Raw genomic sequence first — 18,137 nt, forward strand, 5'->3', positions numbered from 1 at the left:
ACACAATTCAACCCCCAAGCCCTGAACGAACGGACCACACGCCAAACCGCGGCGCAGAGGGCAGGAGCCCATAGTCAAGAGTTTACTGACCCATGAGCCAACCAGAGAACACAAGAACAGCACTGCCCTCTGACCCAGGCAAACGCTGCATCGAGACAGTGGGGAGACAGAAAAAAGCGAAGGAGAGATCCCAGAACACTGCAGACACCAGAGCAACAACGCAGCTTCCACACCTGGCCATAATGTCATCCTCTAGAAACAAGGGGAAGGCAACCATCATGGACTCGTTCGCTGCCACCAAATCACACAAGGAACCACAAACGGGGGACCCTATAAATGAACCCCAGAAAGCAGTGGAAGAAACCAACAAGGACAGCCAAGTATTAGAGGCCATAGCAGCGCTAAAAACCTTCATCGACACAAAAATAGAAGAGGTAAAGACAGACATGCAGTTAATGAGACAAGATGCGCGAAACCTTGCAGAGAGAGTAACTAACGCAGAAACAGTACTTCAAGAAGCGACAGAAAACACAGCGGACCTCAGGATCAGAGTATCAGAACTGGAAAAGAAGGTGGCCACACTGGAAGCAACGACCAAAAATGCCGAAGGGTGCGCTAGACGAAGCAACATAAGGATGCTGGGAGTGCTCGAGGAAACCAAAGGCCCAAACCAGACGGGCTATGTCGAGACCCTATTACAACAAGAAATTGGAGCGAGCCAACTAACGTAGGGCTTTGCGGTTGAGAGGGCCCACAGATCGCTCCAGAAAAAACCACCACCGGGCTCTCACCCACGACCAATAATCGCAAAGATTCTCAACTTCCAAGACCGAGAGACCATCCTCAAATACTCCAGGGAAGGAGGAACAATAGAGAGAGACAACTCCAAAATCACCATATATTCTGATTATACTCTGGCTGTACAGAAGGCGAGGAACTCTTTTATTCCGATCAAGGCAAGGCTCAGACAACCCAACCTGAAATACATGCTACTATACCCATCCAGGCTGAAGGTGATCCACAAAGGGCGCGCAGTATTTCTAGAAACACCGGCGGCGGCCAACATGTGGCTGGAGCACAATAACCTGGCGGACGACAAAGAAAAGACCACATGAGCATGAGGAACAGTACGAACGACAAGAGCACTGAAGCACAGAGAAAAAGCCAAATGGACACAAGACAAGCTTGACTTCCCCAACTAAGCGCAAAGCCCCAACCCACGAACTTAACAGTGCTGTCCTGTTGCCGGCACGAAACTGCTCGTGCCCAAAACCCTAAATGGGAACAGAAAGCGCAAGAGCACCTGAGCGCTACGCGTCTTATGCAGCTGCTAGGTGCACCAGTTCGGTTCACATTATTTGTTACTGTTGTTACAGTGTCTGCTTGCCGCAAACGAAAGGTGGGAAAGGGGCCAGTAGAGCCCATGCTAATGGAAACAAGGAGGTACCCGACCGAGGACTGGAGGAAGCACCCTTGAAAAACATGCTGAACTCAGCAGGAAATGGAAGGAGGGGGGAGAAAGGAAAAAACAAGACGGGACTATGGCCACACAGCTCAGAATAATGGCCTGGAATGTGAGGGGAATGAGATCCTACATGAGACGAAACCAGATCAAATCCTACTTGCAACGGAAAAAGAATTCGATTGCCCTACTCCAAGAAACACATTTAACGGCAGAAGAAACAGTCAGACTAAAAACGCTGGGGCGGCCAAGGGCAAGAAGCGTCCTACTCGAAGTACGCAAGAGGAGTATTCACGTGGATGAGCCCAGACACCCCATTCCAACTGCTGGGATATGAAGGCGACAAGGAAGGTAGGTACCTGGCGGTCTGGGGAATGGTCGAACAAACTAAGGTATGCATAGTGAACTTCCCTAACCATGGCATACCTGCACACCTTCAACAAATATGCGCTAAAATGACACACCACAGGGAAGGCCTTTTCATATGGGGCGGGGATTTCAATTGCGTCAAAAACACAGCCCTGGACAGATCGGACTCGATGCAACAGAGGGCTAACACATCCACACAGGCGTTAAACACAATGGTAGAACAATTAGATCTAGTAGACGTGTGGAGGGCATTCCACCCCACAGATCGAGGATACTCCCACTACTCTTTGCTCCACAACTTACACAATAGGATAGATTACCTGTTGATTGACAGAAACCAAATGACACAGGTAGAGAACGCGTAATACTTAGGCAGAACAATATCAGACCACTCCCCCCTAACCATAAAATTGACAACAAAGGGACCCAGACCCCCTATACCGCTGAGGCGTATGCCAGCTATGGCACTCACAGACCTAGCATTCAAGGAAGAGCTTGGGGACAAACTAGAGGAGTTTATGCAAATAAACAAAGACCGCGTAAGCAAAATGGCCACGCTATAGGAAACGATGCAAGTAGTGACAAGGGGGGAGGTGATAGCGGGAGCTGGGGGGGTTCGGAGACAGCTAAAGCTTGAACTAGAGGCCAAGGAAGAGGAAATAAAGCAATTGGAGGCGAACGCCCAACCCAATGAAGCAGATGAGCTAAAGCTGAAAGAGATCAGAACATGATGCCAAGAGGCCTGGGAAAGGCTCTCCAAATTTTATTATGAGAAAAACACTGATTGTCCCGATACTCAAACCAAACAAACCTCCTGAAGCCTGCGACTCATACTGCCCACTGGCGATGTTGAACTACGACAGTAAAATATTGACCTCCATACTGGCCAAACGGCTAGCGAGAGTGGTAGGATAACTGATACACAAAGATCAAAATGCATTTGTACCGGGCCGCAATACCACGGCCACCCTACGCAGGCTGCAACACATCATAGCACAGACCGCGGGGAGCGAGGAAAGACTGGCAGTATTGTCGTTGGACGCAATCAAATCGTTCGACTCCATATATTGGGAGTGGATAGTGGAGGTGCTGAGGGACTTTGGTTTCGGAGAGGGATTTGTGAGGTGGGTCAAAGTGATCTATAACAACCCCCGGGCCAGAGTGAAGACCGGGAGCACGGTGTCCAGGGCGTGGGAGATGCAGAGAGGTACCAGACAGGGCTGCCCGTTATCCCCCATGTCTTACATACTAGGGTTGGAACCAATGGCCATCTATTTAAGAAAACAGTTCTTCGACGCTGGTATAAAGATTGGCAGCACACATAATATAATATCCCTATATGCCGATAATTTGCTGCTATACCTGAGGGAGCCACACATAAACGCCAGACGGTATTAGAGATACTAGATAACTACGCACGCTACACCGGGATACAGTTCAGCAAGCATAAATCATGCGTATACCCATTGGCAAAACTGAAAGAGGTGAACCCCAAGGATTTACTTGAAGTGGGAGTTGGATGGCAGGCAGAGGGATTCAGATACTTAGGGGTAAACATCAGACACACACCATAACTCACACACGAAAGCAACACAGTAGCAGTGAAAAACGGCCTACATAAATACATGAGATTCTGGTCCAAATTACCACTGTCCATGATGGGAAGAGCAGCAATCACCAAGATAATACTCCCGAGGTTCCTATACCACTTCCAAAACATATGCCACTACATTCGACCACCCTTCTTCAGGAAACTAGAAGTATTGATTAAAGACTTTATATGGGGCCCGGCCAGGCATAAAGTATCGTTAAGCACACTCACACTACCATACAAAGAGGGAGGGATACAACTCCCAGACCTAGAGAAATATTACTTGGCAGCACAGCTTAGCCACGTAGCAAGATGGCTATCGGATGAGACAACACCTGAGACTGGCCTCCTGCAGCACCTGATAGTACCGACATATATCAAACAAATTCTGTGGAACCCTCCGACGAACACAACACATCCGCCGACTGGGCAGACAGATATGGAACAGAACTAAGGCAATAACTCGAATGCAACAGCCCTATGCACCAGATGTCCCAATGCTGGCAGATGTCTGTAAAGTGCCCGCAGATATACCAGCAATGAGGAAATGGGAACAGGTTGGACTGTACGCATGGGCTTACATGTTCGAGAATGGGGTCTTTAGAGAGTTTGAAGAGCTGCACGAGCAGGTGGGGCTGGCTAAAGGATCATTTCTCTGGTACCAACGGGTCAAACACACAGCAAAGAAAAAATGGGGCGCCTGGCCAGAAGAACCAACACAAAACCCCATACTCGCAGAGATGCATAACTTGAGCGATGGCTGGAGACCTGTGTCCAGACTATACCACCAACTAACAGATAGGCCCAACCCACGTAGCAACGACCTAAAGGAGAAATGGGAGAAGGATCTAGGCGACACAATGTCAGAGAGTGGGAAAGGGCACTGGCGTACACAAGAGGTGTCCAGAAACGGCAGATTCAGACTAATCCAACTGAACATCCTATACAGGACATATATGACACCCATCAGAGTTGCAAGCTTCAACAAACGGGCCTCGCCAAACTGCCCTTGGTGCGGAAATGGACAGGCGGACTTAATGCACATGTTATGGAGCTGCCCCAAAACACAAAGATTCTGGGCCAAGATCACGCAAGCATGCAGAAGAACGGGAGTGCGCAGATATGACTGGACCCCGCAGGAATGCCTATTGGGCACATACCCTCGACTAAGCAAGCACAATCACGTAGTGAAATTCATGGACCTGGCATGTATACTGGCAAAAAGGGCAATCGCCATGGCATGGAAAACACCTGGAGGCCCACGATACATACTATGGAGCAGAGAAATGGAAAGATGGACAACAGCAGAGACTAATGCTTGGATTGAAGGAAACAAAGGATCAGACAGCGACATAAGCCCCACCCTAGAAGCATGGAAGGCCCTAATCAGAGACTTGTCCCTCACAGGAGACGACAAACCCCCCTGAAAAAGCACAGAATAACCACACAGACCGGAAACGGCACAAATAGAACACCGACGGATATCCCGGCCGGAGAACCTCCATGTCCACCACAATAGTACGAACACCACCTGATCAGCAATTGCTACGAACCCACCTTGGCAGCCACAGACAGACGTTGTTGTTTATTGTTTAAATGTTGTTTGAGACCTAATACTATAGCCGCTAGAACATAACTTTGATAAGACTGCTCTACAATCTAAAATGTATGTTTAATAATAAATGCCAATAAAAACATTTTTTTAAAAATCAATAAACAAATGTAAACAAAAAAAAAAAATGGATCATACTTGGCATTTCAGAATGCTATTCCATAGCAGGGAAGGAAGCTCCTAAGAGCTCGCTCTACCAGAGGAGTGGCTAACTCTTCTGTCTTACAAAGAGGTGTTCCAATGCAGGATATCTGTAAAGCTGCAACTTGGTCGTCACTCTGCACGTTTTCGAAACATTACTGTCTAGACACCCTGTAGAGTGAGGGTGCTAGTTTTGAAAGGGTGGTCCTCCATAACATCAGGGAGTAGAAATGATGTGAATTCACTCTCCCGCCGCCATCGCACTTACTGCTATGGAAGTCTAGCAAAGTTGAGGAATCGGTGGAAGGACACAATCCATTAGAAGCACAAATAACTTATCCTTGGTAATGTTCTTTCTGATGTATGTTCCTCCCACAGATTCTTCAGCACCCTGCTATCCTACTCCTCTGATTAAGAGCAATCTTACATTCCTTCTCTTTGTCAACGCCTAAAAAACATTCATACTGTTTTTCCCCAGAGGGCGGAGCACAACGTGGAATGAAAAACTAGTAACTGAGGTAATGAGTTGCAGTGCTAGTTATACCGCCACCACCTCACATCTGGATGTGAGAATCGAGAGCGTTGAGGGACCTCGACACCGAAGTTGCTCCCTGCTGTCGAGAAAATTGTCCTGAGATATGCAAGCAGGAATACATATATCAAAGATGAGGAATCTGTGGGAGAAGCATCCATCAGAAAACATTACCAGGAGTAAGCCATTTGTTCTTTTTCCCTTAGTTCAAGCACCGATTATTAGGCAACCTTTTTGGTTGCCAATTAGCATTTTTACAAGATTGTTTAATAGTTTCCATGAAGATTCACAAAGGTGCTGGCTGGGAAGGGCAGTAGCACACTGCTTTTTTTTTAAAAACCGCTCAAGAGGCTTCTCCTGAGCGTATATTGCGGAACAAGCATTTCCAAAGCAATGTTTATTCACACATTACTGTCCATCTATTCAGCGCCATACACTCGGTCCGTTGCAGTCCATCGTGGCGCAGCATATTGTACTTTTTACAGGTATACCATAACGGCTGTGATCCCTCTTCAAAACCTGAGGTGGAAAGGATACTGGTGATTTGCAATAGTGACTTCAATGGGTTAACGTGGATTTGGAGAGGTTCTGCATTTTTAATCAACACATCTCCTTTGCAAGTGGCAACCACAGTTTATCGGGTACCTTGGATAACAATGTGACCAAATCTGGGTCCTGTTCTTCCTCTTTGGATCTACTTGGTACCTCTGTAACATGACTTAAACTACATTTTCATTCTCATGAGGAAAATCTGAAAACACTCCTCTGGGTACAGTTAATTGTGCACTTTAATTTACACAACAGGCCATGTCATAGTAGAATATGGGGGAAAGGGGACTTAATATAAATGCTTGTTTGTCTGAGGTACGATGTGTAATTTCTTTTAAGGAGCTTGTAATTGGATGAGGCACAGGATTATTAGAGATACCAGTAGCTCTTACAGTGGTAGAAGAAATCAGCTCAGTAGGAACATCTTCAGACTTGATTGCAGAGTGATGTGCTCCTGTATATGCTAAGCCAATCTTACCTTCAACTTTGCAGCAGGCGTATGCAATCCAAATAACAGGTCTTCATGGATATGCGGATAATACCTAAGTGATTTCTGGAGCATGCATGTAGAAGCTGGTCATAGAAATTAAAACATTCAAGTTTGCGGTACATATGGAGAGCTTGTCTATTTCGCATACATTTTCAAGTGGACGCGCTGCCAATTCTCTTCAAAGGATGATCTATACTACCAAGCATTGGCAAAGCCGGTCTGGCTTTGCAAATGTAGGATGTAACAATTTTTGACCTGTGGGGGCTTTACAAACAAATCTTACCCTTCACATGTACAAAGCGAGATGTATCGACTTAGCTAATGCTTGTTTTTTATTTTTGATTACCCCCCCTCTCCTGATAACGGAACACATTCATCAAAACAAGTAAATGTTCTGTATGCAGACCATTCTTGACAGATACTGTATTATAATTTTCTCAGGTAAGCCAGACTCATCCTTGCTTTCTGTTTCAGTAGCCTATTGCTTTCACGTGTTTGTGCCCCAAGTCCCATGCAAGTTTTTGTTTAGTCTTCCAATCCCCCACTTACCACTTCTCAAGGACTTCTTTACTAATTTGCGTGTGTTTTTTCTTTCAACTCCTTGATGGTGAAATGTATCTTGGACATTGGCAGTGGCTTGCTTTTTGATGTTCTTCTAAAGGCCCTTTCCTTCACAAGCTGCAATAGGACGACTCGGAACAGTGTGGCACCCTTCTTGCCAGTTATGTGAAAGAGTGGGGCCCCTGACATGCCAATGACTGTTCTTCACCTTCACTCGCCCCTCTCACATTTTCAAAATTTTAGGGGTGCAGAAGACTGACAGGTGCTATTTTGGCGTTGCTCTCATAGCCACTCGAAGGAAGGGAGGATGTTGTTGATCTTAATGTCTGCACTCTGAATCAGGGTGCTGCAAATACTAATGGTTTGTTTTTCATCTCTAGAACCAAACTTATATTCTGGGGAAAAAATTCATTTAAACTATAGTGCACTGTTTAACTTAATTGGTATTCAGCTAAAACAATTATTTTACAAGCCATTGTCGTTTTAAATGAGGAATCGATTTAAAATGGCAAGGCAGATAAGTGTCTGATTAAGTTTTGGGTACTGTTTACATTTAAAATGTGTTTATTCTTTTTTTGAGATTAGGCTAATTCATGTATTAACTTTTTAAGGTGGACAGCAGCAAGGAATCTGCAGAAGCAGCCTGTGATATTCTCTCACAGCTAGTGAATTGCTCTTTGAAAACACTTGGACTTATTTCAACTGCTCGACCGAGTTTTATGGATTTACCAAAGGTAACATTGTGGGTGATGCAAAGATTTTAACTGTGTGAGTGTGAGGAGTCAGCAATGCGAGACAGACAACTGTTTGATGATTGTTCAAAACATGCCATTTTATTAAAGTATAAATTATATTAAATGCCTCACTATCCCTACTGTGCTGAAGATTTCCCTGCCTAACCAAAACAAAAGGGAAACACTCTTAACACAGGAGGTCTAGCCCTAACACTAAACATTACATACAAATAAAAATATATGGCAATTCAAATAACATCAATGACAATCAGTTTCTTGATAACCTCTCAATAACCTGGGAGAGTTCCCTTCCCCAGGATTCAAAGTGAATTGAACTCCAATGTTCAACAGAAACAATTAACCAGGAAATCCCTTTAGGTAAGATAGTCTCAGATCATTTCTTGATGTTTCAATGTCAAGGTAAAGTTTTGTTAACCAAAGCTCCAACAATAGCAATTATTTTCTTCTTGGTGACATATGGAGTTTTCACTTCCTCAGAACAGCACCAATGGTATTCCCAGCCACAATGCTTTGCCACCATTTCCAGTAATCCAAGAAGACTTGCCACAGTTCAAAAGAAATGCAATTTCTACAACTGTCAGTGAAACACAGTTCTTGGTTAACGGTCAGTATGTCATTGGTTACAAGTGTTGGATTCACAGTAGGTATCTTTGCCAGATGACTTCGCAGTGCTGCTGCTTCTACTTCAACAACTTCACTTATACTAAAGTTTACCATGAGAACCTTCTCCTTTGTCTCATAGTACTCCACTTAGGTTACTGAAATGTTGCATCTACTGACAACCAGATCTACCACCATAGCCTCAGTACTTTGTAATACCACTACAGCTTCAGTGCTTTGTGATTCAAAATAAGTTTTAGTTCTGACAAGATTTAGGTTAAGACACTTCAACACCTTCCACCAGGTAGGGCACTCTTCCTCTGAATAGCTCTCTTCAAAAGGGGCAGCCTCTTTGCCTCTCTGGTCTTTCTGCCACATCAACAACTTAAGTTTGCCTGCATGCCTCACTTCGAATGGATTGTGTCCTCCCACGTATTCCTCATCTTATGATATTCGTATCCTGCCAGCTTCGCTGCTTTGGAAAAAAGAAATTCTTGGCAGAGAACGCTGTGCACGAGGTTGTGGCGTCGATGTCCCTCGACGGGCTCCGTACCGTGTCGACTTCACCATCAGTATAAATAGCTCATGCCGCGCCCAGTTGGCATCAGTTCCGTTTTTCCGATTGCTTCGCTTTTGAGAAAGGCGCGCTTCGAAATTTCGTCTTCTTCCACCCTTACTACACCCAAGACGGGGTTCAAGAAAATGTTGAACCGGCGACAGTGGCTCCTGTCAGTCGATGACGGAGAAGGCCCTTTGTGAGAGGAAAGGTAAACTGGCGATGGGGCGGGAAGCTTCAAGGCCTCCTCGAAGGCCTCGTCAAAAAAGCATAGAAAATCAAGCGATTCGAAAGAATCGGATTGCCGTAAACATTCTAAGAGGTCTTGATCACGCAGTAGATTGAGACGCTCTTCATCTTCCTCTTCAAATAAGGTTAAGAGGAGTTATAGATTTCCCTCCTCTTCCTCTGATACGTCTACCGAATTGGTAAGATGTCCGACTAAGTCAGATTCCCCAAGAAAATGGGATGAATTTAGAAGGAAGATGATGAAGGTCTTTAAGAATGCGGCCTCAACCCCATCAGAGAAGCCTCAAAAGAGCCAGACCCCGGTCGCTCCGTTGGACGACACAGGAAAGTCAGGAACTACTGTGGAAAGATCCAGTAGTAAAGGTGAACCTCGATTCTCGAGTCGACGTCAAATCGTCGAAGATTCATTGAGAATCGAGTGTTTCCGTGACACCGACTAAAAAACATAAGTCGTTGAAGCCCTCGACGATTTTGTCGACGCCGACGGCTTCGACATCGAAGCCAAAGGCGTTTTCGACACGTTTGTCGAAGACGTCATCGGTGTCTTCGAAGACTCCTTCGTTACCATCGAAGATTCCTTTGACCCAAACTCAAGTACAGGAAAGGAGATTTACTCCTTTACCTAAGTCAGACTTCTTTAAGTCTATGGGCCTCATTACGAGTCCGGCGGTAACCTGCCGGTTTTTCCGGCTCGGTTACCGCCGGACTCGTCTTACCATTCTGCCTCCGTGATTCCCAGAATTACTGGGACATTACAACCCCAGTGACCCGGGAATTCCTGAGGCGGAATTCGGTAAATCCCCATTCCCATTGAGTCCTAAAGGACTCAATGGGAATGGGGACCATGGAAACACTGGCACCATCTAGTGCTGGTGTTTCCACGTCCGCCTGCAGGCGGGCGGTGTTAAACCCGCCAGGTCAGACCTGGTGGGAATGACGCCTCCACCTGCAGGACTCGTGATCACCCGGTATGGAAACAACGGTGGCGGCGGGTTTACATGACATGTAATAAGGCCCTATGTCTTCTATATTTGAAGAAAGTGTCTCTGAGGAAGGAGTTTCTCCTTTTGGAGTACAATATGGTACCAAGAGGTTCCAGAAGAATTAATCGATCCAGAATCAAAATGAGAGACCTGTGTGACACCCTTCACTCAGCTAGTGGCATTGATGTGTCACCATAGCTAGAGTTTAGAAAACCTGACCCTGCAGAACATGCAGATTCAGGGTACAGGAGTCTAATGAATAGGGTTGTTGAATACATGGGCTGGGGTAGAGCCTCACCCACATTTGATCAGGATGCTATGACTGATATACTTGATCAGGGCCCCCAGAAGGACCCAGTTCTCCCCTTCCATAGGGCACTTCAGAGAACAGTGGGAAAAAACTGGGACGTTCCTGATGCTGTTGCTGCAGTCAACAGTAATTTTCCCAAAAAGTACAGAACCTCGAGTTCTGACCCTGATTACTTAAGTAGGCATCCCACTCCAGAAAGTCTGGTTATTCAGGCAGCAACTTAAAGACAAACAGCCTATCCATCTATCTCCCCGGATAGGGAGGATAAGAAGGTGGATGCTTGGGCCCGTAAGGTCTTTACCTCGGGTAGCATGGCTCTCAAGTCAACCAATGTCACCTGTACCCTGGCCAGGTGCTTGGCCTTTCTTCTCTGAGATATTTGACTTTTACAACGCTGTAAATTGTTACACTCTCTATTCTTCCCAACTGTCGGCAGAATCGTTATTGGGTTTAATTGCTAAATAATATCATCATGAACACTCTAACCGATTTATACAAGAACTACGTGCTACTGTAAGATGCCATTTGAGTAACTTAGGACTTTCTATAGAACAACTGATTGACCTCCCCAATGCTCTAGTGATGCTTAAAAATAATATTTAAGTATGGGATACAGATAACAATTTGAGCAATCTCCATAACAAAAATTAGTACCCAAGGCTTTCACCCTCATTTACCATGCACATACCTTACCAAGTTATGTTCTATGCCGCTGAGAAGATTTATCACATATATGCAGTTCAATATTCTCCCGACACGGGAGCCCACTGGTATCTGGATTTGGATCCCATGTAAGGATAGACTCTGTTGCCTATGTAATTTAACGGTAGAGACTACGCAATCTATCCTCACCGCTTGCCCTAAACTAAAAAGTCTGAATATAAAGGGTTATATAGGTCTCACTCCAACAGTAGAGTTTGTCGAGATGGAGCAGAATCTCTTGTGATAATGGCTGCAGCCTTTTATATTTGAAAGGAGGCTTTGCGTCCATTTCAACTCTTGCCAGATTCGAAGTACTAAGGCATGTAGATGATAATATGGGCTTTTCCCTTGCGGCCAGTGAATGTTTTACACTATAATCCTAACTTCATTTTATTATAATGAATTTTGATTATAGTAATTGTGGATTACATTTTATTACATTTTGTGTATTATTGATGTATAATGCTTTTTGTTAAGTAGTGATGTTATAATATCTATGGAATATGTTTTTATGTGAAGTATTTATGGAATATTTGGTTTATAGTGATAATGTCGGAAAAAAAAGTCAAACAATGTTGAAAACCTATACATATAATGAAAAGTCAATTTTTAGAAAAATAAATGTCGAAAAAAAAGTAATTTAGCACTTTCAATAAATACACAAACAAGAAGAGTCCCCCCTCAACCGACACCCCCCGGCCACCCCGCCACCCCCCCACCACCCTCTCACCCCTCATACTAAACACATTATAATTAAATATATATATATATATATATATATTTCTGAGGCTTGTGGAATCTGCTTAGATCACATGCTGTGCATAGGCCGACATCTAGTGGAAGCTGCGGAGTATTACAGTTTGTTTTTCGAAAGTCGAAAATGGGCGTCGACACAGGCGTGCCAGTAATACTATCCCTAGTGTGACGTCCACTGTACCCAAGATCCCTCACGCGTGTAGGATCCTCAGATTGTTTTTTTCCGCCATACTGGGCGGAAGCATCTTGCGGAGTTCCCTGGCCTTAGCCATACTTTGCTGTTATTATAATTATAATTCTTATTCATTCCCTTCCCCACCCCAACGTCGACCCTCAACCTCGACGACGGCTGGAGAAGTCATCGACCGTCGACTGCTGCACGATGGATCTGGGCCTCGGAAGGCCGCTGGCCTCGGCCCGGGCCTAGTAGGCCGCTGGCCTCGGCCCCTACAAGTAGGGAGAGTGGGGGGTGGTACATACTCTTCACTCTTGATATATAGTTACACTTATATATTCCTACACTTAGCAGCCCGCTGCCTTAAGGTGCGTATGGAGGGTACCCCTTTTCAATTCTGCCCCAAGTGCAATCGCAAATACCCTTGGGTCGACAGGCACGCCACGTGCAATCTCTGCTTGCCGAGGGATCACCCCGAAGCGAACTGCAGAGCGTGTAGTAGGTTTAAACCTAAGACACTTAAGGACCGTTCGACAAAGCGTTGGGCCCACCACGCCAGGCAGGAGGCCATGGCAGCGGAGGGCGCCTTCAGCGATGGCAGCGACGCCGTACTTTCGGACGGCGAGGGCATTATGGCGTCGAAAGACAGCCGGCGAGCGCAGGTCCCCGACCTCGGAAGGTCGTCCGGCAGGGCGGCTATGGGGAAGACCCCCGGCGACGCAAGCGCTACACACCTAACACACACTAAACACACTAAGACCAACCGGACCTCGACGACGTCGACTTCCCGGAAAGAGGCACAAAAAGAACGGTCCGACTCGGTGTCCTCTGGGCGCTCTCGATCGAGATCACCTCACGACGCAAGGCAATCATCCACTCTTGCCAAGAGTGCCTCGCTACACACATTAACGGAAGTTCGATCGTCGGGAGACGAAGACGACTTCCACCCCCAGGCCGCGCTCCAAGATACCGAGACCGCGGTTAACACCAGTGAGGCCCCACGCCCGAAGCACACAGATACCTCTCCAGACCCTCGGCGCCAGGCGTCGAAAATCTCTGGGGCCTCCAAGGGACAGGGAAAACATTTTTCCACGCACGGGGAGGGGGGGAAACAGCGGAAAGCACAGCCTTCCACCCCTGTAAAGCCATCCTCTCACCCTAGGCAGACAAGTAAACACAAGTCTACCCTTGAAAAGTCCCATAAATCATCTCCTGCTAAAGTAATACCCTGTTCCAGGGAATGGTCCAGTGAAGACATAGACAGGGTTATGTCTAGGATGTCTTCCTTGGCTGATTTTTATGATAAGAACCCAGAACACTTTCTTTCATATAACCCTCAAGGGGCCACACCCTCAGGCTCCTCCGATCCTATCCCGCTAACTAAAAAGCCCCGGGTCGAAAGACCTGAACCCTTCGAGGTTCAGCCTTACTCCACTCCATATTCTACTCCACTCCCCAGTTACCAGGGACAAGTTTTCCCTGAAGAGGACCAGGAGTTTGAAATTATGGAAGAACAAACCGGGACAGATTACTATGCAGAGGATGAGGACCTGGAGGAGGGAGAAGACGAGCAGGAAATTTACAGAGTAGATTCCCCAGTACAAAGCGAAGCCCCAGTTACTGACTCTCCAGTTGATAACCAGCCCCTCCTCAACGAGGTTCTCGCTCGAGCAGCGGAACACTTCCACATCGACACCCACGGTGTACAGGAGGAAAGGGACTTCGCGGAGGAGTTTGTAGGAGAGTGAAGACCGGTCGCTCAGACCATCCCTATCCTCAAATCCATCCAACGAAGAATAGATCCTTCCCTGGTGAATCCTAACCTCACCAGAGCTGTCAACCCCAGAATTGAAAAGATTTTCCGGGCAGCCCAGTCTGACCCTCTGTATATAAGGGGACATCTTAAACCAGATTCCCTAGTGGTGACCAACACTAGAAAAAGGGCTGGCACGCCCTTATCTTCATCAGAAGCTCCTCCCGATAAGGAGAGCAAAAAACTTTACGGGTTTGGCAGAAAGGTAGCCTCAACGTCCGCCTACCAAGCAAGGATTGCGAATTCCACCACCCTGTTGGCTAGTTACAATTGCCATCAATGGGAAGAAGTCGCGGCGCTCATTGCCTCTGCTCCAGAACCGTTAAAGGGCCAGCTGGCTCGGATCTCAGCAGAGGGGAGAGCCGTGTCTGGTTGCATTTTAAAAGCAACTTTCGACGCCGCTGACAACGCAGGGAGATTGATAGCAGAAGGTACTGTTATCAAGAGACATGCGTGGTTACGGCAGTCGGGATTCAAGACAGAAACCCAGGCTTCTTTAATAGACAAGCCAGTGGAACCTGACCTATTGTTTGGGAAAGCGGTCGAAGACGCACTTAAAAATGCCAAAGATGAATATGAGACTCTCAAATCCCTTGGCCAGCTTACCAACAAACCCCCTAACCAGAGGGGGAACAATAATTTTCGTCGCCCACGCGGCCAAAATTCACAAAGAGGCAACTATGCCCAGGGACAAGGTACACAATGGAATAACAACCAGCAGTCTACCCAGAGTTACGGCAAGGGTAACAAGAGAGGTCGTGGAAGAGGCAGAGGCAGCCCCAACAAGGGAGGTGGCACGCCTCCACCAAAACAGTGACGCTCAGTTCAGGGTCCCTTGCCACGCAACCCCAGTAGGGGGACGCATTTCCACCTTCACCCAGGCTTGGGAAGGGATCACCTCAGACAGATGGGTGCTGTCAACAGTATCCGCAGGATATTGTATAGAACTACTGCAGCGTCCCCGGAATCATCCTCCACGACAAAGAGTGCACTCCATAGAGCATCAAAAGATCCTTCTCGAGGAGATCGCCATTCTGCTAGAAAAGGACGCGATAGAACTCGTCCCAGGACACCAGGTAAACAAGGGTATCTATTCAACTTACTTCCTTGTGCCAAAGAAAGATTTGACAATGCGCCCAGTATTGGACTTACGGCCTGCCAACAAGTATGTCAAGCCCCAAAAATTCCGTATGACCACGCTACAAGAGGTAATCCCCCTCCTAAAAAAGGGGGATTACATGGCAACCTTGGATATGAAAGATGCTTATTTTCATATTTCCATGCTCCCAGCGCACAGAAAGTACTTGCGCTTCAAGGTGGACAGTCGCCACTACCAATTCAAGGTACTGCCCTTCGGGATAGCTTCAGCACCAAGGGTATTCACCAAGGTACTGGCAGTGGCGGCTGCACACCTACGCAGGGAAGCAATCCCGGTGTACCCTTATCTGGACGACTGGCTCATAACGGGGGGAACCCCAGGAATTTGCAGGTCAAACATTCAAAGGACTATCGACGACCTCCACGAATTAGGCTTCTCCATCAACGAGAAAAAGTCAAGTCTGGTGCCGAGCACCTCAAAACAGTTTCTAGGAGCTATCCTAGATACTCAGAAAGGATTGACCTTCCCTTCGGAAGAGAGAATTCGGAATATACTTCTGCAAATTCCGCATTATCAGTCAGGTCAACAGATAACAGTACGCAAAGCTATGCGGTTACTGGGCATGATGGCGTCATGCATTTACCTGGTCCCCCACGCGCAGCTGCGCATGCGTCCCATGCAGGAATGGTTGGCGAAACAGTGGTCTCAGGCAAGTGGTCATTGGGACGATCTAGTGGTCGTTTCGCCAACACTCGTACAGAGCCTACACTGGTGGACAAGAGAGAATCTCGCAAGGGGGAAACCCTTTTACGATCCCGAAGTACAAGCCGTGGTGACTACAGATGCATGCCTGACTGGGTGGGGAGCTCACCTTCTCCACCACACAGCTCAGGGTCTCTGGTCTCACTCAGTAGCCAAGAACCACATCAATATGCTAGAGCTTCTGGCAGTATTCCGAGCGCTAAGGGCGTTCGAGCCCCATCTACTGAACTTGTCGGTGCAGATCAGGACGGACAGCACGACAGCCATGTTCTATCTGAACAAGCAAGGGGGGACTCGTTCGCCAAATCTGTCCAAGCTTGCCCAGAAAATATGGATATGGGCACTCAGACGGAACATCTTCCTGTCATCGCAACATGTTCCAGGGGAGCTCAATTCCCTAGCGGATGCTCTAAGCAGAGACTCCCTCCCAGAAGAACACGAATGGGTCCTTCACAGAGACGTAGTAGAAGATCTCTTCTCTCAGTGGGGTTTCCCCACTATAGACCTATTCGCCACAAGCGAAAACAAACAATGCCCAGGATTTGCATCCAGGTTCCCCCAGCCGGACTCCCAAGGGAATGCCCTGTGGATGAACTGGTCAGGGATGTTTGCGTACGCTTTTCCACCAACTCCTCTCATCAGGAAGGTGGTGTACAAGATGAACAAGGAATCGATGACGCTCATCCTAGTTGCTCCCATGTGGGCGAGACAACCATGGTTTCCACACCTACGCAGGATGGCGGTGTGCGAACCCATCAGACTCCCAGCCTGGTACAACCTACTGTCCCAGCAACAGGGTCAAACAGTGCATCAGGAACCCAACTCTATGAACCTAGCAGCATGGCTCCTGAAGTCATAGAGTTTGGACATCTCAAATTACCACAGAGGTGTATGGACATTCTAAAGGAGTCCAGGAAACCAAATACAAGGCACTGTTACTTTGATAAGTGGAAAAGATTCGTTATCTGGTGCCAGAATAAACAAATCAACCCGGTTGATTGCACTCCTTCCAACGTTGTGACATACATGCTCCACCTGCTGGATGCAGGGTTGGTTTTTAACTCGCTGAAAGTACACCTGGCAGCCCTCTCGGCTTACACCACATCCCATAACAAGGTCTCGTGGTGGAAAGTACCAGTGGTTAAAGCCTTCATGGAAGGAGTAAAGAGACTTCACCCTCCTATTTCGAACCCACCGCCAGGATGGGACCTCAACGTGGTGCTAGCTAAGCTCATGGGATCCCCATTCGAACCCATGCATAAAAGTAGTCTCAAACACCTGACTTATAAAACGGCCTTCTTAGTAGCCATTACCTCCATAAGAAGGGTCAGTGAAATTCAGGCTCTGTCAGTGCAGGATCCTTTCTTTACTATCCACAAGGACAAACTGGTTTTACGCACACACCCTAGGTTCTCACCTAAATTCATATCCAAGTTCCATGTAAACCAGTCCATCGAGCTTCCGACTTTCTTCCAGAACCCGCAAAGCTCGGCTGAGGTGAAACTACACACCCTAGATGTGCGTAGGGCGGTCCTATACTATGTAAATAAAACCAGACCGCTGAGGAAAACAGATCAACTGTTTGTCTCCGTAGCTACAGGCAGAGAGGGGGATCGCGTCTCTAAGGGCGCTATCTCGAAGTGGATTATCAACTGTATACAGCTGTGTTACTCTCTTTCTGAAAAGACTCTGCCTTTTACGCCAAGGGCCCACTCTACTAGAGGCATTGGTGCCACTCTGGCTTTCATTGCAAATGTTCCCCTCGACACCATTTGCAAAGCGGCTACTTGGAGCTCTATTCACACTTTTACTCAGCATTACTGCATTGACACTCATTCCAAGACAGATACACAAGTGGGACAAGCGGTTCTAAGACACCTGTTTGCTCATGACCCTTCTCACATCCCACCTCCTTCTTCTGGTACTGCTCGCTAATCTATGCACAGCATGTGATCTAAGCAGATTCCACAAGCCTCAGAAGGGATACATTACTCACCGTAATCGTATTTCTGATGCTTGTATCTGCTTAGATTCACATGCGACCCACCCTTCCTCCCCTCCGAGAGAAGG

General features: G+C 46.9%; 1 protein-coding gene across 3 annotated transcripts in view; it reads left to right on the forward strand.

The window, feature by feature from the left end:
* FBXL3 (F-box and leucine rich repeat protein 3) overlaps positions 1-18,137 on the forward strand; it is a 168,279-nt gene that overhangs the window by 101,480 nt on the left and 48,662 nt on the right. For all 3 annotated transcript variants that reach the window (XM_069639780.1, XM_069639782.1, XM_069639781.1), the window contains exon 3: positions 7,919-8,041. In XM_069639780.1, the coding sequence (XP_069495881.1) occupies positions 7,919-8,041 (123 nt within the window). The remainder of the gene's footprint in view (positions 1-7,918; positions 8,042-18,137) is intronic.

This window comes from Ambystoma mexicanum, chromosome 7q (genome assembly GCF_040938575.1).
Source record: "Ambystoma mexicanum isolate Mex_15411 chromosome 7q, UKY_AmexF1_1, whole genome shotgun sequence".
NCBI lineage: Eukaryota > Metazoa > Chordata > Amphibia > Caudata > Ambystomatidae > Ambystoma > Ambystoma mexicanum.